At 41.0% G+C, this 23,111-nt stretch overlaps 1 protein-coding gene across 1 annotated transcript in view; it reads right to left on the bottom strand.

Annotated features, from left to right (window-relative positions):
• Window positions 1-11,160, bottom strand: part of LOC140734125 (kinesin-like protein klp-3) — a 48,119-nt gene extending 36,959 nt beyond the window's left edge. The window contains exons 1-4 of the mRNA XM_073057704.1: window positions 11,019-11,160; window positions 10,333-10,395; window positions 5,132-5,257; window positions 4,893-5,006 (exon numbers count right to left, since the gene is read on the bottom strand). Of these exons, the coding sequence (XP_072913805.1) occupies window positions 4,893-5,006; window positions 5,132-5,257; window positions 10,333-10,395; window positions 11,019-11,057 (342 nt within the window). The 5' untranslated portion in view covers window positions 11,058-11,160. The remainder of the gene's footprint in view (window positions 1-4,892; window positions 5,007-5,131; window positions 5,258-10,332; window positions 10,396-11,018) is intronic.
• Window positions 11,161-23,111: the final 11,951 nt, after the last annotated feature.

A 23,111-nucleotide genomic window follows, 5' to 3' on the forward strand; every position in this document is an offset into this window, starting at 1 on the left:
CTGGAAAGGTAGGATGCAGGCCAAATCACCCTGACAGGCTCTAGGCCCCAGAGCTGTCCGAGAGTGAGGAACAATACGAGGATTTAAACGCTGGGCGAGATTGAAAAGGTCAGAGTGTCGAGACCAGAGGCGAAGGACAGGCCAGTTCTGCTCACTGTTCTGCAATGATTACTCGGCTCTGATTTTCCCCCACCCTCCCCCCTCCCCCTTGGGTGTTTGATGGTCTTTTTTCCATCTAGTTTCTTTGCTTTGTCTCCCTTCAATTCTTTGCAGTTGCTTGCCTGGATCATTCCAGTGGCAAGTCCCAAACCTGAAAACTCTGATCACACGTGCGAGGAAATGCCACCATTTGCAGGTTCCCCTCAAGTTTCAATAAAGGCCAAAATGTGTCATTATTTTATTTTGTATTGAATTTGAAACATTTTTATAATAAGCTGATATTGCTATAATACATGCAACTATGACAAGGATTTAAATATGTGACAATAATTGAGGGGTGTTTTTTTTTTTACAAATTTGCCTTCTGGGCAAAGCTACTACAGACTGGAAGCCCGTCTTCTGACATGAAAATCAAATCCCCAGGAAGATATTACTTCAAGTAAAGTTAATGAACAGAAAATGCTGTTTTTATATGTTAATAGGAACATATCCCAGAGTGTTTTACAGGAAAAGCCATTATGAAAAAGACAAACATTACTGAGGCAGTGAACTTAAGTTCAGGAGCACTTTCTAACAGAAAAAAATTCTATTCATGTTATCCTTGATTGCCAAGCAATTTAAAACAATACCATTTGACTTTTCTACCAAAACAGATCATTTCCTTTCATTTCTTTGTCCAAACCATCACAATTTTAAATGTCTCAATCTATCAACTCTCATCTTTCTCTTCTAAGAACAAGACTTTTTTTTCTAGTCTTTCCACCTTCATGAACTCTCTCAAACTTGGCACCAAAGAAAAGGCAGTTTTGTGCGAAGAAAGTCACAATTGAATGCACATCAGCTATAACAAGGTTCGAATGTCATTACTTCACATAAGGCAAAAGTTAACAGTATAATCAGATGTGATACTTCACTCCCCAATAAGCTTAACATCTTTTACGCATGCTGCAAGAGGGAGAATATCCTCACAGTATGTGGTGACCCTGTGATCTCTGTGTTGAAGGCTGACATTAAAACATCATTCAAGAGGGTGAAACCCTCACATGGCATCAGGCCCTGATGATGTACTTTGAAGTGTACTGAAAACCTGTGCTGACCAACTGCCTGGAGTGTTCAAGGGTATCTTTAATCTCTCATAGTTCAGTCAAAGATTCCCACCTGTTTCAAAAGGGCATCAATCATACCAGTGCCCAGGAAGAGCAGGGTGAACTGCCTCAATGACTATTGCCCAGTAGCACTCACATCTACTGAGATGAAGTGCTTTTAGAGGTCGGTCATGGTTAGAATTAACTACTGCTAGCAAGGACCTAGACCCTCTGCAATTTGCCTACAGCCACAACAGGTCTACAGTGGATGCAATCTCACTAGCTCTCCACTGGGTGTTGGACCTCCTGGACGTCAGCAATACCTGTGTCAGGCTGCTCTTTATCCATGGCAGCTCAGCATTCCACACCACCATCCCCTTAGTATCAATTGAAAAGCTGGGCCTCTGTACCTCCCTCTGCAACAGGTTTCTGAATTCCTCAGTGTGAGACCACAGCCTGTCCATTTTGATGACAACATCTCCTCCTCACTGACAATCAACACAAGTGCACCTCAAGGATGTGTGCTTAGCCTACTGCTCTATTCTCTCTGCACTCGGGACCGTGTGGGAAGCACAGCTCAAGTGCCATCTATAAATTCACTGACGACACCATGTTGTGGGCAGAATTTCAGATGGCAACGAGAAGGCAGGCCGAGTGGAGTCGCAACAGCAACTTTCTGCTCAGTGTCATTTCTAAATAACAAACATCCTCAATCAGCCAAAGCTCTCCAGCCTTCCTTCCTCCATCCCCCAATTCCTTGAAACTTTTTTCTGATGAAAGGTCGTGGATTTGAAACAATAATTCTGTTTCTCTTTCCGTATGATTTTATGAGCTTTACTCGGTCTGCTGCATTTGTTCTTCATCCTCCCCAGGGGCTTCTCTAACCTGACCTGAATGCATTGCCCTTATTGTGGTCAATCCAGTGTTTCGCAGATACAATGAACCATTTGCTTTCATACCCTATTCATTTATTTATAAAATTCAGGATCCCTATTTTAACTATGCTTTTTTAAAACAGTCCTTCTATCTATAAATGCTTATGAATATACAGCCTGACTTTTCTGTTCTTCAATCTCCTTTCAGTTTAAGATGCTGCCACTTACTGGTTTGAGCGACAACTTGCTGGTGGCCGATGAAGCAAAAAAAAACCAAATAAATACTTAGTGATTCATATTTTTTCTGGTAAACAATTACTGCCAACAGTGGTCTGTGGCTTTTCTGTCAGAGCCGAGCAGAATCTGTATGATGTGGCATTTTTGCAATGTGACTGGAGCCTTGCTGGGGCAGGATGGTTGCAGCATGTCTGACCTGGAGTTGCTGGAGCGAATTTGGAGGCAATCAGAAGTGGAGCCAAGGTGAGGTGTGGAAATTTCCAAGGCTTGATCGATTTAAGAGCCAAGCCGAATTGGAATTTGATGTGGCAGAGCCAAGACTTTCCTGCAACAGTGCTCCTTGTAAATGTGCTCAATGGTGGGGAGGGCTTTACCTGTGATGGACCGGGCTGTATCCACTACTTGTAAGTGTTTCCAGGGCATTGATGTTCCCATACTAGGCTGTGATGCAACCAGTCAGAATGCACTCCACCACACATCCGTGGAAGTTTGTCAAAGTTTTAGATGACGTGCGAATCTGTGCAAACTTCTAAGAAAATAAAGACACTACCATGTCTTCTTTGTAATACCACTTACGAGCTGGATCCTGGTCAGATCCTTTGAAATGATAACTCCAAGGAATTTAAAGTTGGTGACCCCTTCCACCTCTGATCCCCTGACGAGGAATGGGTCATGGGCCTCCAGTCTACAGTGTCATTGTTAAAAAGTAAGGGTTCCTGCTCCTGATTCAAATGCTTATTTCATTGATTGGTTTTGTTTCAGATTTCAAACATCTCCAGTTGTTTTCTTTTTGACTTTTAGAATATAGTAGATTGGTTAGAATCAGATTCCGGTTTATAGTCACTGACATAAGTCATGAAATTTGTTGTTTTATTGCAGCAGTCAAGTGCAGGCACGGCAAATTACTGTAAGTTACAATAAAAAATAAATAAATAGTGCTAAAGACGAATACCAAGGTGGTGTTCATGGGTTCGTGGACCATTCAGTAATCTGATGTCAGAGAGTAAAAAACAGTTCCTACATGTTGAGTATGGGTCTTCCTCCCTTATGATAGTAATGAGAAAATGGTGTGATTTCTTAATGATAGAAACCGCCTCCTTGAGACACTGCACTTTGAAGATGTCCTCAATGGTGGGGAGGCTTGTGCCCGTGATGGAGCTGGCTGAGACTGCGTTCTTCTGAAACCTCTTACAATCCATTTCGATGGCACTACCACACCAGTCAGAATGCTCTCCACAGTTTGCTAGAGTCCTTGGTGACATACCAAATCTCCTCAGCCTCCTAATGAAGTATAGCTACAGGTTGGTGTACCTTCTTCATGATTCCATCAATGTGTTGGACCCAAAACAGATCCTCTGAGATGCAGTTTTCCAGGAACTTATAGCTGCCCACCTTTCCCCTGCTGACCCGTTAAGGGGGAACATTGTGTGTCCTCCCACCTTCCTCTTTCTGAAGCCCATAGTCAGTTCCTTGGTCTTGGTGACCCTGAATTTGAGGCAGGTGTTGTAACAGCACTCAAGCATCTATCTCACACCAACCAACTATCTCTCTCCTATGCACCTTCTCGTCACCATCTGATATTTTACAAACATCAGTGGTCTCATTTGCAAACATAGATCTGTGACTGACATTTCCATTTCCCCCTTTTTTATCTCCATATAATTTTTTTCCACTTTGTGCTATATGTCGCTTTCAATTTCAGTGTTTCTAATTTATTTATATACAGTAACTATGCCTTGTCCCTATTGTTTGACTACCTGCCCTCTAATCTCCCTTTTACACACACTTTCCGCAAAGTTACTACTACCATTTCCAGGCAACATATAGTCACCAAAAACAGCAAAGGCTCTTATACTCATTTCTGATGTACAGTTCAATTAACTTTATTTAGTAATACTCCATTTTAATATCTCATGTTGCATAGCTAGATTTGAACTTACACCGAGAGCTTCCCTCAAGAGCTAAGTGCACATAAGGTACAATTTCAAAAGTCTTCCTGAAATAGAAAAGGACAACACTTACTGAAATTTACCTACATCTGGTTTCCAAAGAACTAAACCTTACTTTCAAACTGATGTAGGCTTCCCTTCCTCTTTTGCTTTCTGTCTAAATATTATCAGATGAACATTAATCACTCACAAGAATCAAGTTCAAAATAAGTAAAAAAATGTAACTTTGCAGTGTGGTTTCAAAGACAAGCTTGCACTAACTCCCTGAAAATTTATTTTTCAAAAAAAATTAAGTGACAAACATGTATACTGTAGATATTTTGTCCCTCAGACTATGTATGATCTGGCAGCATGGTAACATAGTACTTAGCATAACACCATTACAGCTCCAGCAACCCAGATTCAATTCTACTGCTGATGCTCTATCTTTAAATAAAATAAATAACTTACTATTTTGAAAGTAACATTTTTAGTTGAGTATGCTCATTTCTTAAAATAGCAGCACAATGGGAACAACAGCAGGTACTACAGATTACAGTTCACTTTTAAGTTATTAAGTCATCAATAAATCATAAAGTGTTGCTCACCTGAACTTGTTCTACACGTTTTTTGATGAAATCCAAATTCATTTCCCACTGCAATGGCAAGATAAGCCAGGCTCCACAATCTGTGTCAAAGTATTTACAAACTTTTGTTCTCTCCTTTGGGAAGCATAAAATATTAATACACCAGATGCTTTCATTTGGATAAACAGATTATATTTATTCAATTTCTAGTCTTCAACATTTCAATATTATTAAGATTCATGAAATAGGTATAATTTTACTTCAAATATGTATGTGGTGACCATTCCTTTCCCTGGAACCCATAGACCTCCAGCACGTTCATCATCTGTAATAGTTAGTTCATCCTGGTTTGGACCGCTCTCATTATCAAATGAACACGTCGGAATCTGCAATAAAATATTTTTGCATAAATGACCTAATTTTGGAATTTCAAGTGCAAATATGTTTAAATGCATGAAGATCAGAAGTGTGAATAAATATAAAATCATGGGGCGGCACAGCAGTGTAGCAGTTAGCGTGACGCGATTAAAGCACCAGTGCCAGGTTCAATTCTACTGTTGTCTGTAAGGAGTTTGTATGTTCTCCCCATGGACCATGTGAGTTTCCTCTGGGTAATCCAGTTTCCTCCCATATTCCAAAGATGCACAGCTTAGTTGGTTAATTGGTCACATGGGTGTAATTGAGCGATGCGGGCTCGTTAGGCCAGCAGGGCCTGTTGGCGTGCTGTATCACTAAAAAATATATTTAAATACCTATACTATCAATAAAACAGATCTGTTAATTTACTTGGTTCATAGTTTGGTTGTTAAGAGTAGAAGTGTCTCCAAAATAATTTCCAATCTTTAACTTTCAAGTTCAAGTTTATTGTCATCTGTGTGTGTGTGTGTGTGTGTGTGTGTGTGTGTGTGTGTGTGTGTGGTGTATCTATATTTACACACACTCACTCAAATGAAACAACATTCCTCCAAACCACAATGCACCCACACTACATATATCACACACAGCACAGAAACCAAACTATTATACTAAAAATAAGTTAATAAAATATAATTCAAAATGCATGCAGTAACGTGCATCATGGGTAAACAGTAAACAATAAGCAGAACAGTAAAGTTTGCCGTCCTACTGAAAAGACCTCAGTAGTGGCAGGGTATTTTATGGTCTAAAAATTGTAGGGGAGAGTTATGAATCCCTGTATTCTATCTGAGTGCATATTGTACACAGCACACTTTACCATGAACCTTGACACATATTTATGAGATATCCTTACAGTGTTCCATGACTACGTATGCCTTGTCAATCTTTCCAATGTCACAAACACGGCTATGGACCTCAGCCCCATTTATTTCTATACTTCTCAATTTGTTCACAAAGAAAGTGCCTAAAATGTGGAACTTTGTTTTAGCCATCACCTCTCTGCTTTCATACTACTCTTCATTCAAGCCTGTGTAATTTCATTGCTGAGTCACACATAGTAGCAAATCCACACTAGACAAACAGAAATAGAAAAATGCTGGGAATTAAGCAGCATCCTAGAAAAGACCAATGGCAATAGTCAAAGGACTTTTGATCTGAACAAAAGGTACGTAGTTCCATTCTCTCCTTTTTGATTTCCTTGCCTCTTATTATTTTACTTTTTGTTCTCTTCTGAAGCACAGCTATCTTCTAATTCTACTTATCCTGATCCAGCAATGTCTCATCCTCTTCCGACAAGGTATTTTCCCAAGTGGCTCAAGGATTCATCCTGGGATATTGTGTCTCTGCACTCTACCCTAGAGCTGCATCGTCAGGAATTACAGGGCAGGGTTAGCTCCCAGGTGTACCCTGACAATTTGGAGTTACATTGCTGCCTTCTCCAATATCCTAAAAGTTTTACTGCATTCTCAACTCTCCATCTTTTGGTAAATTGTTAATGAATCAAGCAAGCTGAAGGTTAACAAAACTGAAGCATTGTTCTTTGTCATCCATAGCACATTAGTATTTCTTGTTTTCATTCCATCAAATTGCCCCAGCTGCCATTTCAGCCGAGAAAAAAGTTGTAGAATGTTAATTTCCGGCTCAAATCACGACTAAGTTCACTTGTTCGTCATTTTTGATACCAAAGTCACTTTTCCTTCTTCAAAGCCATTGTCAAACTCTATAGCATCTTTCCCTTTCTGGTTACTAAGTTCATCACCATATCATAGAAGTTAACTTTTCAAACACTTCCTTCATTAGACTCAAACACTCAATGAATTGTGTAAGATTGAATGAACAATAATCCAGTAAGTTGTAGTTCATGCAACATTCTCTAATTCCTCTCATCACCCACTCAAGATCTCACTATAGTCATAGAACTCTACAGCACAGAAAGAGGCCCTTTGGTCCATCTAACCCATGACAAGCTATTAATCTGCCTAGTTCCATTGACTTGCACCTGGACCTTAGGCGTCCATACCCTTCCCATCCATGTACCTATCTAAATTTCTTTTTAAATTTTGAAATTGAACCCAAATCTACCACTTCCACTGGCAGCTTGCTCCACACTCTCACCATTCTCTGAGTGAAGAAGTTCCTCCTAGTGTTGCCCTAACCAGCTCACCTTTCACCCTTAACCCATGACCTCTAGTCCTGGTCTCATCCAACTTCAGTGGAAAAAGCCTGTTTGCATGTACCCTATCTCTACCTCTCATAATTTTGTATACCTCTATGAAATCTCCCCCCATTCTCCTATGCTCTAGGGAATAAAGTCCTAACCTATTCAACCTTTCCTATGTCAGATCCTCAAGTCTTAGCAACATCATTGTAAATTTTCCAAATGGACCCAGTCAGCTCCGTCATGGGCAAATACCCCACCATCAAGGACATATTCAAGGGTCAGTGCCTCAAATAGGCAGTTATCTATGATTAAGGACCCTCAACATATGGGACATAAATTTTTCTCATTACTTCCATCAGGGAGGAGGTGCAGAAGCCTGACGACCCACACTCAATGATTTAGAAACAGCTCCTTTCTCTCCACCGTCAAATTCTTACCTTAAGCTCTCCCCAAGGCCTTATACTACTTTATTTTGATAATTTCTTTTCACCTTGTTATCTACCCACGTTTCTTCTTTCCTCGTTTTACTGCCTCTGATCTATAATCTCCCAAAATTGTTTTAACCAAATCCTAAGGGACATGATTGGCATAAAAGCAAATTGGCCGCATTGATGTTTGTAGCGTATTGCTGGTTGCACGTTAGCTATCCACTTTCAAACGAGAAAACTTTCAGGTGCTGGAAATACAAGCAACACACACAAAATGCTGGACATTGATGAAGGGCCTCAGCTCGAAACATTGATTGTTTACTCTTTTCCAAAGATGCTGCCTGGCTTGCTGAGTTCCTCCAGCATTTTGTGTATGTAGCTTGGCTATCCACTTGACTGTTTTTCAATAACAAGTGCCTGTCAAATGGAAAGTGTTTTAAAATGCCCCTAGGTGATAAGAAGTTCATTATAAATACAATTCTTTAAAACTGAAGCATTCCCCAAAATCAAAGTATTTGAAATATTTAGGGTATGTCCAAAAACTGGTTCCATACCACAAGAATGCCTGCATTGAGGAAGAAGGTTTAAAAATTTCCACAGACCATTGTGGATGAGAATGCAGAAGAACAAAATAAGATGCCAGATTTTTTTGTCCTTTGAATATACACTTAAACAAGTTGCAAACACTTGCCCTACTGAAACTGTGCTGAAAAACGACTGTTGTCCATTAGACCAATAGACACCTTTAAAACATTAGTATTGCTTGTGTCGAATTGTGCAAAGGAATAAATGTTAGGGAATGTGTGAGATGACAAATCCCATTTTTCTATTTTGAATCGCTTCACCCATCCACCTTCAGATAAGCATGTTATATTTCCAGTATGCTTCAGATCTGAATGGATGCTAGAAAAACAGAGGTATAAGCCCTCACAGATTTGCCAACATTGTCCAAATTGTTCTTCTCGATTTACTACTAGTGCTTTCACAAGAGAAATTCTGAATTCCTGTATTCACTCTTCCTGTATTCATATGTCACAACATGTGGTAACAACATTTAATAAGTTTTAAATATGCAGTATATTGAATTATTGTTTCAATTTCACTATATTGAATAATCAGATTATTTTCTGTAAGTTTAGCAATGCAAATTTTATAACAATTATTCCATTAATATTCATATTGCTTTTTATTATTGGAGACACTTGAAAGGCACAACAGCATGGAGACTAGCATAACACTTTACAGTGCCAGTGACAGGAAAATTAGGGCTCATTTCCCATCGGAGTCTGTAAGGATGGGTTTCCTTCGGGTGCTCCGGTTTCCTCTCAGATTCCGAAAGAGACATCAGTGAGGGTCAGTAAGTTGTGAGTATGCTACGCTGGTGTCAGAAGCATGGTGACACTTGTGGCACGTCTTCAAGGGGTGTTGGTTGTTGATGCAAAAGACACATTTCACTGCACGTTTCGACGTAACGTAACAAACGAAGCTAAACCTTACCGCATTTTCAATTCAAAGATACATTTTATTGTCTAGTGTGCATGCACAATACAACTCCGATATTCATCTTCTCCCGATAGCATTGAAATACAGAAAGACCACAGGAGTTGTCAAAAGAAAAGACACCCCCCCCCCCCCACAGGAAAAGAAACAAAACTTGCAAACCCCAAAATCCCCCAACTCCTCCCCCACAGAAAAACAGTGACAATAGCAACAATTCCCCAACCCCTCCCTGTAGAAAAACAGCAACAATAGCAATAAATTCTCAACCCCTCTGCAAAGAAAAAAACAGCGACAATAGCAACAAATTCCTAACCCCTCCCTGCAGAAAAAACAGCAACAATAGCAACAAATTCCCAGTCCCTTCCTGCAGAAAAACAGCGATAATAGCAACAAATTCCAAACCTCTCCCTGCAGAAAATACCACAACAATAGTAACCCATCCCCAACCCTTCCATACAGAGAAAAAACATTGACAATAGCAACAAATTCTCAACCCCTCCCTGCAGGAAAAAAACAGTGATAATAGCAACAAATTCCCAACCCCTCTGCAAAGAAAAATACAATGACAATAGCAACAAATCCTCAACCCCTCCCCACAGAAAAAATCAGCGACAATAGTAACAAATCCCCAACCCCTACCTGCTGAAAAAAACAGTGACAATAACAATCCCCACCCCCCACTCAGAAAAAGCCCCAACCCCAGTTTACTAACAAAAACATTAACAGATCACCCACCCACCAATCAGCCACAAGAACAAAACCACTGAAAACCTGAAGGAGACCAATATAAAACACAAAGGATAATGGAATTGCAAGTGCAGCATTTACTAATTTTACTGAAAAAAGTGCTGCCATTTGCATGTAGGGTATACTTTGCTCATAATTAATCCTTGCTTGATGTACAACCTACTACTATAAATATAACATTAAAATTACATTCACTCCTATTGCCTACCTCCTGCAATATGTCGATAAATTTCCCATGTTTATACCACTTTTCTGGAAATGGCACAAATCCCTGTTAAAAAAAAAACAACTTTTTAGGTGCAGAATACACATATGAGTGTTTATTTTTCCGCATATAACAAGATATGTGTATTTAAGTTTGTAGCAGCTGCATGCATCCCATAATTTTTACTCGTGTGGATAGTATTACAAATTTGTTCAAGGCTTGATGCAGGTTCTGAATAGTAGAGAGTTCTTTTCCCCTTGCCAATGTTCATCAGATCTTGTACTTTATCTAAATATGGAAAAATTTTATGTTAATCTAAGATTCACTTTCACTCATTCTCAAATTTGCAAGAACTCCATTCTAAAAATGACAGCGAAAATGAATTAAAAATACTTTCTTCTTCTGACCAACCGTAAAGATATGATTACATTATTTAAAAGCAAATACTTGAAAAAAAAGACTAAACATCTGCTGTTTTCCTTCCTTTCATAAGCATAAGGTTTATCTGATGGAATTATGGCATGTGCTTAAAATATGTGTCTAAGTATTTAGACGCTCAAATATTCTGATCAATACAATGGTTTTTATAAAACATCTACAAATGAGGGGTATACGTATTTACATGGCTTGATTAAGTACCTTTATATACCAATAAAATACAGATCTGAACTTAAAAATAAATTTCCCACCTTTATTTCATCGAAGTAAAGCCTGTTGTTATCCTGCATGATGCACGTGTGAAGAGTTCCATCTTCATGAATAAAATTCTCAAATGATATGGTCAACCCAGTTGGTTCAGAAAAAGGAAACTTCAACAAAATTAGAAACAAATGCTTGAATGGGAATTAAATAGAAGTGATTCTCGCGTTATAAATATATGATAGGTGAAGAAAGTTAAAGGGCTGGAGAAGAAGGAATCTGAAAGGAGGGGAGAGTGGACAATGGAAGAAATGGAAGGAGAAGGGGCACCGGGGAGGTGATTGGCAGGTAAGGAGGAGAGGTAAGAAAGGGGCCCTAGTGGGGGAATCAAGAAAGTCACTCTCAGATTGGAGGAGCAACATCCTAGGTAGCCTCTAACCTGATGGCATGAACATCGATTTCTCCAACTTCTGGTAATATTTCCCCCTCCCCCTTCTCTCTTCTTCATTTCCCCACTCTGGCTCCCCACTTACCTCTTTTCCTCACCTGCCTATCCCCTCCCTCTGGTGCCTCTCCTCCTTCCCTTTTTCCAATGGTCCACTCTCCTCTCCTATCGGATTCCTTCTTCTCCAACCCTTTAGTTTTTCCACCTATCACCTCTCAGCTTCTTATTTCATCCCCCCTCTCTCTCACCCACCTGGTTTCATCTCTCACCTTCCAGTTTGCACTCCTTCCCCTCCCCCAACCTTATTTATTCATTTATTGAGCCACAGTGTGGCGTAGTCCCTTCCTGTCGTTTGAGTCATGCCGCCCAACAAACCCATGATTTAATCTGAGCCTATTACAGAACAATTTACAATAGCCAATTAACCTACTAACTGGTACGTCTCTGGACTGCGTGAGGAAACACACACGGTCATGGGGAGAATGGACAAACTCCTTACAGACAACGATGGGCGTTCTTACTTTTTAGTACTGATGAAGGGTTTTGACACAAAACATCAACTGCTTATTCATAGATGTTACCTGACCTGCTGAGTTCCTCCAGCATTTTGTGTGTGTGTGTGGCTCTGAAGTCCAGCATCTGCGGAATCTCTAGTGATCATAGTCGTAAAAATATGCGATCATATGTATATATATGAAAATAATAACCTCGAGTTATCTTGGAATGCCGAGTAACCCAAACGCTCCATTCGTTTACCTCCCAAACCTGCTTTCTGGTGAAACTAGTGAAACTAGTTCTAACCTGCATATCACAGAGAAATATTTTACAGCAGGATAAGCTGCATCCCCAGGCAGAACAGGCTTAGTTCATGTTCCACTGTTGGATTCCATGAAAGGCACATGGGGAGTTCTGAACTTCCTCGGAGTTGAGAAAGTAAATGTTCTGTGCAGAATGGCCAGCTTTTCTACTGTAAATTTCGGCAATTAAATTCTCTTTCGTATTCAAAACATGTTTATATGATAATTTTTAAATAGTCTTGCAATATTTTGCAACTTCTTAAAATAAAGTTATTAGTGGTATTTTACAGTTTGCACTCATTTTCTGTTCTTTCAATTTAATGAAGAGTTACTTCTGAATATTCTGGTACTTTTCAATTGTTTATGTCATGGAAATACTCTGAGAACCCAGTAAACAACTTATTTTGAAGAATATTGGAGTATAAACGCTTTTGAAGAAAGGGTGGCTAGTTTTCACCCTGCACTGCTTTATTCAACATTGTCCGTTGGTAGCCTATACAAAGCAAATATTCAGGGTAAGTGATATTTGTGCTTTTGCTACTGATTACTGTTATTTCTCTTTATTCAGTAGATTTTGATTTCTAGATGTTAAATGATGCAATTAATTGAGATAATAATTTCATCAATAAATATTAATTCCAAACTAAACAAAAAGCTGTTGTGGCTGTGGTTAGAGTGGAAGGTCTAGGCTATAGAATGATGGAGATCAGATATAAAGCTAAACGGAGCATTGGCTGATGTGCATATTGGGAAGTCAAACAAAGGTAAGTCAAATACAGTAAATAGTTGGGCAGTAAGGAATGCAGATTAACGTAAGAACAGGTGAATCGGATTTGAACCCCATTCTTCCTCTATTCATCAGCATTCCTTAGAGCTCTGAGTCAAATGTTCCCTCTAAGTGACAACATAGTAGATTGGGTGGTCAAGAATGCAAATATCATGCTTGCTCTTATAGGTCAAGAAATAAAAAACAGGAGATTGTGTCGAAACTTTACAAAACACTGGAGGATTGTGAGCATTTCTGATTTTCACACTGTAGGAAGATGTGATTGCACTGGAGAAAGTACACAGGAGATTCACCGGGTTGTTGCCTGGGATGGGAGGACTTCAATTACAGGAAGATATTGAATAGGCTAGGCTTGTTTTCCCTGGAACAAAGGAAGGCAAGGTGGTCACCTCGCAAAGGTATATGAAATTTTAATAGGTCTAGATAGAGTAGATGATCAGAATCTTTTTCCCATGGTATCAATACAAAAGAGGGCATAGGTTATGATAAAAGAAGGAGTTTTAAAGGTGACTTGAGGGTGAGTTTTTTTTTACTACATAGAGAGTGGTTGCAATCTAGAATATGCTGCCAGGGGAGCTGGTGGAGTCAGATACAATCAATATGTTTAAGGAACATTTAGACAGGTTTAGACAATAGTAAAGGTTTAGAAGAAAATGGACCTGATTCAGGCAAATGGGCTTAGTGTGGATGGGGGCATGGATATGCTGGGTTGAAAGGCCTGTTTCCTGCTGCATATTCCTCTGACTGGCATGGCTGATCCATGGAGAATCAAAGGCACCTGGTCAGGTTTCTCTAATGTTTATCCAGTTGTACCACCCAGAAATCATGGGACAATTACCAGCACTGGAGGAAACCCATGGCACAGAGACAATGTACAAACTCTTTACCGGCAGCAGTAGGAATCGAACCCGCATTGTTGCCAGTACTGTAAAGCATTGTGTTAATCACTACGCTACAGTGCCACACTGCACGGTTATCATAAAAGACATGAAATGTCTTTATTGTTGACTTGCTGTTGATAAATGTAGAGAAAACCTGCAGAAAGCAACATAGATTTGTTGAACTAGAGAAAGCTGCAGTAAAGGAATAGAGGGATGTATTGGTGAGATTTGATGAAGGGGCGAGGTGAATTAATACCAGAATGCAAATGTTGGACCATTTCCATTCGGTTGAAGGTCCGTAATTTTGTGTATCTTTAGACTTTATTTACATTTTGAGATGTTTCTGTAATACTTTGGCATAAATGTTCAATTTCTTCTTGTTCTTCATCTTCTTCTGCATCGTACTTGTCTTGCCTTACTGGGTCTTGATGCTCGTCTGACTGTTCATACTTCTGCACGATGCTTTTAGCATCAGACCCTGCTCTGTGCAAACTTTCACTGGAGCAGTAGGGTGACGCCTGGTTACTTTCAATAGCTTCAGGGCTAGCCTGTGGTTGATTTGCCCGTGATTTTGTTGCTCCACTCCCCATCATTATTCAATTTTCCGACCGAGTTTTAGTTTCCATATACAGTAGTTTACTTACGTAAAGGCTTCATTCACTCTGCAAAAGATATTATGACAAAACTTGTACAGTCTCATTTTAATGAATTTTGGACAATGCATCCATTTTAGAAACCAAAACATGTGTTTATCTTCCAAAAACCACACCTTTTAGACTGACCTAGTGTTATGAATGTGAAGCAACTCTGAGGGGCCGAAGGATACAAAGTCGCCCCCCTCCTTTTTGAGAATCGCAAGATCGCTATTATTTCGGGTCTGAGACCCAGGAAATGAGAGAGAGACACACGGAATACACAACCAGGGGGAATGTGTCCTGACATCAGCGGAACGGAACCACTGATAATGGCCATTGTCTCTTGGAGATGGAATTGTGTATTGAGTACTGTACTATTCATTGAAGCCCCTCAGGGGACAACCAGAGTGGTCTGGTTGAGGGATTGCATCATCCCAACCTGATTGACATCTGAGACCTCGTGAGTAAGGATAAAAGAGGGGTCTGGGGAACAACCCCTTTAGATGCACCAGGAGAAACGCTAGAAATCCCGTGACAGCGTTTTATAGCAAAAGCCGGTGGGGGCTCGTGTGCGTCCTCCCTTGCCAGGGTGGCGGGCTCATCACGGAAGAACGGTTTAGCTAAAGGAGAGGTCACAAGTGAACGGCCACGACGAGACTCCTGACGGATGGAAATCATAAAGGAAAGCCGGCAAGTTTTTGCCAAATCTCTCTCTCTCTCCAACAATTGAAACACAGCGGTCCCCCAAAGGCTGCAGCCTGCATGAACTGAGTGAACTTTATATTTCCATCGGACAATACATTATCCCCTAGACAACGATAGAGCTTATTTCTTATTGATTATTATTATACCTGCACTTTTAGATTTAGTATTGACGACGTATATTATCTGTATATTTGCATTGATATTATTTTTGTGTATTTTTACTAATAAATACTGTTAAAAATAGTATCATCAGATTTCAACGGATGTCTCCATCTTTGCTGGTAAGTGACCCAGTTACGGGGTTCGTAACACTAGGAAAACAATCCAAACAATATTTCCATGTCGTACATCAGAAGTTTCACAGCATGGTTCCACAGAGAGAAATCATTAAATGATTAGCAACATATGCAAGGGGAACTCAGCAGGCCAGACAGCATCTATGGAAAAGAGTAAATAGAGGACTTTTCAGTTCGAGACCCTTCATCAGGACTCATCAGCTAGATTCCTGATGAATGGCCTTGACCCGAAACGTCGACTGTTTAATCTTTTCCATAGATGCTACCTGGCCTGCTGAGTTCCTCCAGCATTTTATGCGTGTTGCTTAGATTTCCAGCATCTGCAGATTTGTCATTAAATGATTAATTCATTCTTTCCAATTCCCACTTTCTGTTATTAGGTTGGCATACAAATTATCTATCTTAAATGAGGTTTATTCTCTTACCTACATATCTAACCATCGTTAATATTATTTTAAAAGCTTTGCATTTCTCAAATATTGTTCATCCTATCGCACCAACAGGTCAACAGGGGATGCCATCTCCATGGCACTTCACTCTGCCCTGACCCACCTGGACAGCCCCAACTCTTACGACAGAATGCTGTTCATTGACTTTAGTTCAGCATTCAATACTGTGACTCCCTCCAAGCTGATCACCAAACTTCGCCAGCTTGGTATCAGCTCGTCCCTCTGCAATTGGACCTTGGACTTTCTGACTAACAGACCCTAATCTGTTAAGTTAGACAACCTCTCCTCCTGCATTCTCACCCTGAATACCGGTGTGCCTCAAGGCTGTGTGCTGAGCCCTCTTCTGTACTCCCTTTTCACCTATGACTGCGTTCCTGTACATGGTTCTAACTCCATAATCAAGTTCGCAGACGACACCACAGTGGTTGGCCTGATCAGAGGGGATGATGAGACGGCCTACAGAGATGAGGTCTAGCACCTGGCGTGGTGTGCCGACAACAACCTGGCCCTTAACACCCAGAAGACCAAGGAGATCATTGTGAACTTCAGGCATGCTGCGAGCCGCACTCACGTCCCCATCTACATCAACAGAGCTGTAGTGGAGCGTGTATCAAGCTTCACATTCCTTGGTGTCCACATTTCCGAGGATCTCACCTGGTCCCTGAACTCCTCCATCCTGATCAAAAAGGCGCAACAGTGCCTTTATTTCCTGCAGAGCATCAAGAAAGCTCACCTCGGTCCCAGGATACTGATGGACTTTTACTGCTGTACCATTGAGAGCATACTCATCAACTGCATCTCAGTGTGGAATGGTAATTGTCCTGTATTGGACTGCAAAGCACTCCAGCGGGTGGTGAAAACTGCCCAGTGGAGTATCGGCACCCAGTTGCCCACCATTGAGAACATCTACCATAAACGCTGCCTAGGCAGGGCGAAAAGCATTATCAAGGATGCATCTCACCCTAACCATGGACTTTTTGCTCCCCTACCATCCGGTAGGCGCTACAGGAGCCTCCGCTCCCGCACCAGCAGGCACAGGAAGAGCTTCCTCCGAGGCTGTGACCCTGCTGAACCTCACATCACAGCACTAAGCAGTATTGCACCCATAGTGTACTGTCTCAGTACTTTTCTATTTGTGTGCTGTAGCACTTACTTTAAATTTGCAGTTATTTTGTAAATAACACTATTCTTTGCATTTCTGGTTAGATGCTAACTGCATTTCATTGGCTTTGTATCTGTACTCGGCACAATGACAATAAAGTTGAATCTAATCTAATCTAATCTAATCCTACAGGCGTTTAACACCTTCACCAGTTTAACGATTTGCATAGCGCGCAAAAGTATTATTAGTTTATTTACAAGTTGTTTTGCTGTATTTGCAAGGCATCATTTAATTTCTACAGATCAATTTTTGCAATGGTTGAAGTGCAACTTCAATACCCTGAAAATCTATATCTCACCGACATAAATGATTTTAGAATTGATAGTGTAAGTGAGTGATTTTCGCAATTCTGAGCTGTGAATCACATGTTAATTTGAATTAATGTTTGCAAATATTATATTGATTGACTCCAGGAGGCCTCTCCTGCATCTTTAGGATTTAATTAATATGCGGTGCACCAGACACATTACTTATACACACGCATCACATGAAACATGTCCCATCTCTTTACAGTATGTTTTAATGCTATACAGTGTTCCTTTTCACACAGCGCCTGACCTGAGTACACGTGAAGTGGAAACGTTAACAAATATCATTCACACTTCAGACTGTAATGCCATAAGACTTTATTCACAATATTCATCTTACCTTTTCCTGAATGAACGGTTTCCTCGGAGATTTCATGTGGAACTGCCTCACCTTTGCTTATCTGACTGTGCGAGAGAGGTAACGCTGGGGTTGAACAGAGAGATGCCGATTGTTTATCACCTTTCCTTTCCCGGTACATGTTTATTGGTTCGGTCAGTTGCCTTGGAGTTTTGGATAAACGAGCCCATCCGTACTCCCGAGAATAAATTAGTGGGAGGCAGTAGTGTGAACACAGCACAGGAGAATAGCCAGTTAATTGGGATAGAGCTCACTACTGAGAAACAGAGCAGGAACTGTACAATTGCTAAACAGATCCTTTACAGCAGATAGTAATTACTGCCAGTAAAGATATAGTTGTGTAATTTGTGTGTGATTACAACCCAGGTACCCTTGTGAATCAACCAAGAGCTGATTCTCTGCATTACAATGTGCTGCCAAAGTGCATGATAGCCACACAGTACAGCATTTATCATCTTGCATTGGCTGTAGTACCCTGGTGAAAATCTCTATTTTAGAAGTCACAACTGAAGACTCTAAGTGCACAACTGTTGATAAAAAAAAACAAAATTTATAAGACCGTAAGACATAGAAGCAGAAGTAAGCCATTTGGAAAATCGAGTCTGCTCCGCCATTAAATCATGGGCTGATCCAATTCTTCCAGTCATCCCCACTCCCCTGCTTTCTCCTCCATACCCTTTGATGCCGTGGTTAATCAAGAACCTATCTATTTCTGCCTTAAATGCACCCAATGACTTGGCCTCCACAGCTGCTCGTGGCAACAAATTCCACAGATTTACCAGCCTCTGACTGAAGTAATTTCTCCACATCTCTGTTCTAAATGGACGTCCTTCAATCCTGAAGTTGTGCCCTCTTAGATAGATAGATAGATAGATAGATAGATACTTTATTCATCCCCATGGGGAAATTCAACATTTTTTTCCAATGTCCCATACACTTGTTTTAGCAAAACTAATTACATACAATACTTAACTCAGTAAAAATATGATATGCATCTAAATCACTCTCTCAAAAAGCATTAATAATAGCTTTTAAAAAGTTCTTAAGTAGTTTACTTAGATACATTAAATACAATCAACCCCGGCACTTTAACATATCTTACTCCTGGCGGTTGAATTGTAAAGCCTAATGGCATTGGGGAGTATTGACCTCTTCATCCTGTCTGAGGAGCATTGCATCGATAGTAACCTGTCGCTGAAACTGCTTCTCTGTCTCTGGATGGTGCTATGTAGAGGATGTTCAGGGTTATCCATAATTGACCGTAGCCTACTCAGCGCCCTTCGCTCAGCTACCGATGTTATACTCTCCAGTACTTTGCCCACGACAGAGCCCGCCTTCCTTACCAGCTTATTAAGACGTGAGGCGTCCCTCTTCTTAATGCTGCCTCCCCAACACGCCACCACAAAGAAGAGGGCGCTCTCCACAACTGACCTATAGAACATCTTCAGCATCTCACTACAGACATTGAATGACGCCAACCTTCTAAGGAAGTACAGTCGACTCTGTGCCTTCCTGCACAAGGCATCTGTGTTGGCAGTCCAGTCTAGCTTCTCATCTAACTGTACTCCCAGATACTTGTAGGTCTTAACCTGCTCCACACATTCTCCATTAATGATCACTGGCTCCATATGAGGCCTAGGTCTCCTAAAGTCCACCACCATCTCCTTGCTCTTGTCCTAGACTCCCCTACCATGGGAAATAACTTTGCCATATCTAATCTGTTTGGGCCTTTTAACATTCAGAATATTTCTAGGAGATCCCCCCTCATTCTCCTGAACTCCAGGGAATATAGCCCAAGAGCTGCCAGATGTTCCTCATAAGGATGCCAAAACTGCACACAATACTCCAAGTGTGGTCTCACGAGTGCCTTATAGAGCCTCATCATCACATCCCTGCTCTTATATTCTATGCCTCTAAAAATGAATGCCAACATTCTTCACCACCGACTCAACCTGGAGGTTAATCTTTAGGGTATCCTGCATGAGGACTCCCAAGTCCCTATGCATCTCTGCATTTTGAATTCTCTCTCCATCTAAATAATAGTCTGCCAGTTTATATTTCTTCCACCAAAGAGCATGACCATACACTTTCCAACATTGTATTTCATTTGCCACTTCTTTACCCATTCTTCTAAACTATCTAAGTCTCTCTGCAGGTTTTCTGGTTCCTCAACTCTACCCGTTCCTCCACCTATCTTTGTATCATTTAGCCATGAATCAATTAATAGCATAGTCCAAATCATTGACGTACATCGTAAAAAGCAGTGGTCCCAACACCGACCCTTGTGGAACTCCACTGGGAACTGGCAGCCAACCAGAATAGGATCCCTTTATTCCCACTCTGTTTTCAGCCGATCAGCCAATGCTCCACCCGTGCTAGTAACTCCCCTGTAATTCCATGGGCTCTGATTTTGCTAAGCAGCCTCATGTGCACCTTGTCAAAGGCCTTCTGAAAATCCAAGTACACCAGATCTACTGCATCTCCTTTGTCTACCCTGCTTGTAATTTCCTCAAAATATTGCAATAGGTTAGTCAGGCAGGGTTTTCCTTTCAAGTAACCATGCTGGCTTTGGCCTGTCTTGTCATGTGCCTCCAGATACTCTATAATCTCAACCCTAACAATCGACTGCAACAACTTCTCAACCACTGATGTCAGGCTAACAAGTCTATAGGTTCCTTTCTGCTGCCTCCCGCCCTTCTTAAATAGCGGAGTAACATTTGCAATTATCCAGCCATCCGAATGCATCGATTCTTGAAAGATCATTGTTAATGCCTCTGCAATCTCTCCAGCTACTGTGCTCATGCACTCACGTATCACTCAAACAGGTCCACTGATGATGCCGTAGCTTCGGCCCTTCACTCTGTCCTGTCCCACCTAGAAAACAATGCCTCAAATGCCAGGACATTGTCCATAGACTTCAGCTGGGCGTTTAGCATGATCATCCCTCAGAAGCTCGTGGGTAAACTGGCCTTGTTGGGACTCAACGCCCCTTTCAGTAACTGGATCTTGAACTTCTTGACAAAAAGACCCCGGTCACTCCGGGTTGACAGCAGTGTCTCGAGCTGCGTCACACTGAGCACTGGTGGCCCCCAGGGCTGTGTGTTCAGCTGGCATGACTGCACTGCCAGATTCAGCTCAAAGCACGTTATCAAGTTCCTCACTGGCAACAATATATATGTCAAATATTGTGAGAACAACCACCTGAGTCTCTACGTGGACAAAAGAGATCTCCTGAGGGTGCAGGTCGACCGCTCTCCATTGCACGTCGATGGCTCTGCCGTAGTGCCGTAGTGAGAGTGAAGAGCACAAAGTTCTTTAGTGTGCTCAAAACAGAGGATCTAACCTGACCCACAGCACCTTCTTATTAATCAAGGCACAGCAGCGTCTACACTTTCTCAAGCCTGAGGCACGCAAAACTCCCCACACCTTGATCTTGTAAAGTTTTGTAGATTCTGAATTTCTTCCCACGGTTAGGAGGGTAACAAATGTGACAACACAATTCTAAGTTCAGAATCTACAAACTTCGCAAGATCGTAATGAGTGGATCCACCATCTCTTTCAAAACTTTTGGATGCAGATCATTGAATCTTTAAGGATTACCACCATCTAATCTCCAACAACTCGAGTACTTCTTAAAAATTCCCTCATGTTCCTTCCTAATACCTCATTACAATTCTCCTGCCCCAATCTCTAAGAGTCCACTTTGACCTCACCAGTTTTTACATTTTTGCATACTTATTAAAGTTCTTATTTCTTATTTTACATGTATTGTTAATCCACCAGCTATCCTTTATCAGTTTCTTTGCTCTCCACTGCTGAGTTCTAAACCAGGCCCAATCCTCTAGCCTACACCTGTTTCTGTTAACTTTGTAAGACTCTTTCTTTGTCTCAACATCATATTAATTTCTCTTGTTATTCATGGATGAATATATTTTCCTTTTGGGAATTTGTGCCTTAAAGGAATATTGTAATTGGCATGTTATGCTATATTTTTGTGTAAAGCTTTGCCTATCCACCATATACGTTCCAATATTCTGTCGCAATCAATTCTCCTCTCCTACCTACAGCTGTAAAACTCCAGTTTTGCTTTGAATTACATTCCTTTCAAACTCAGTGTAAAATTCCACCATATTATAGTTACCTTTCCTCAAAGGCACCTTGGCAAAAAAAAATCGATTAAACTTCTCTCATTGCACAAACTGGGTTCCAGGATAACCTTTTCCCCAGCTGGTTCCTCTACATTTATGGTTTCATCTTCCAGATAATTTGATCTATCATATATGAGGGTTGAAGTCTCCCATGATTACTGCAGTAGTAGGCAGCCATTGATTCCAGGGGATCATGGGTTTGCGCCTCTGGTGGTCCTCTCCAGGGTGCAAGCCTGGGCGGGAAGATTTGAAGAACCAGGTGTTACCCATGCAGTGGGTTCCCCCTCTCCACGTCATTGACGTAGTCCAAGGGAAGGGCAAGCGCCAATACAGCTTGTCAGAGTGAGGTTGAAAACATCAAACTGACTTAGGGACCCTGGCTCTGGATTACTGTATACTTCCTGTAACAAATTTGTGATCTATGCTATGTCAGATATTGCTATCATTGGCCTCCTATTGTCCTGTGCCCTTTATTGTTATCTCAGCCTAAATTGATTCTGTTTAAATCATGATCTGTCCTGCCATGATCACTTTCCACTACTGCACTGATCGCCCTTAATGCTCCACCATTCTTTTTACCTTTGGCACGTTCTTCCTACATGCAAACAACCTGGAACTTCCAACTCCTAGCTTCGGTCACTCTGCAGCTAGGTTTTTTTGTTAATGGCATTAGATCATACTAATTTACTTATAAATGTGCTATTAGTTGTAGTTAATAATGGGAGGATTTGGATGCGGAACCTTTAGTGTGGTTGTCTCAATATTTTTCTGTGTGAGTCTCCCTTTGCAATTTAGTTTTGTCTTTCCTGGTCATTTATCTTGCTTACTACTTTTCTAACTTCACTATTCCACGCTCCTTCCTGATTTCCCTTTGAGGTTCCCGTTCCACTAAATTGGTATAAACTGTCCTCACTAACGTTAGGCTCCTAGCCCTACCCCCTGCAAGGGTATGGGTTCCAGCCTTGCTGCAGTGCGACCTGATTTGCACACGCTCACCCACCCCAGAAGCAGATCCAGTGCTTCAGTAATCTAAAGCCCTCCCCCCTGTACCATCTCTCCAGCTTTGAATTCATTTGCTGCATCCTCCTTCCTCGGCTCATGGCACTAGGAATAATTTTTAGTTTACTACGCTTGGGGACCTGCTTATCAGTCTCTTTCCTCCTCCCTTTTCT

The sequence above is a fragment of the Hemitrygon akajei genome, chromosome 10 (assembly GCF_048418815.1).
Source record: "Hemitrygon akajei chromosome 10, sHemAka1.3, whole genome shotgun sequence".
Classification (NCBI taxonomy): Eukaryota; Metazoa; Chordata; class Chondrichthyes; order Myliobatiformes; family Dasyatidae; genus Hemitrygon; species Hemitrygon akajei.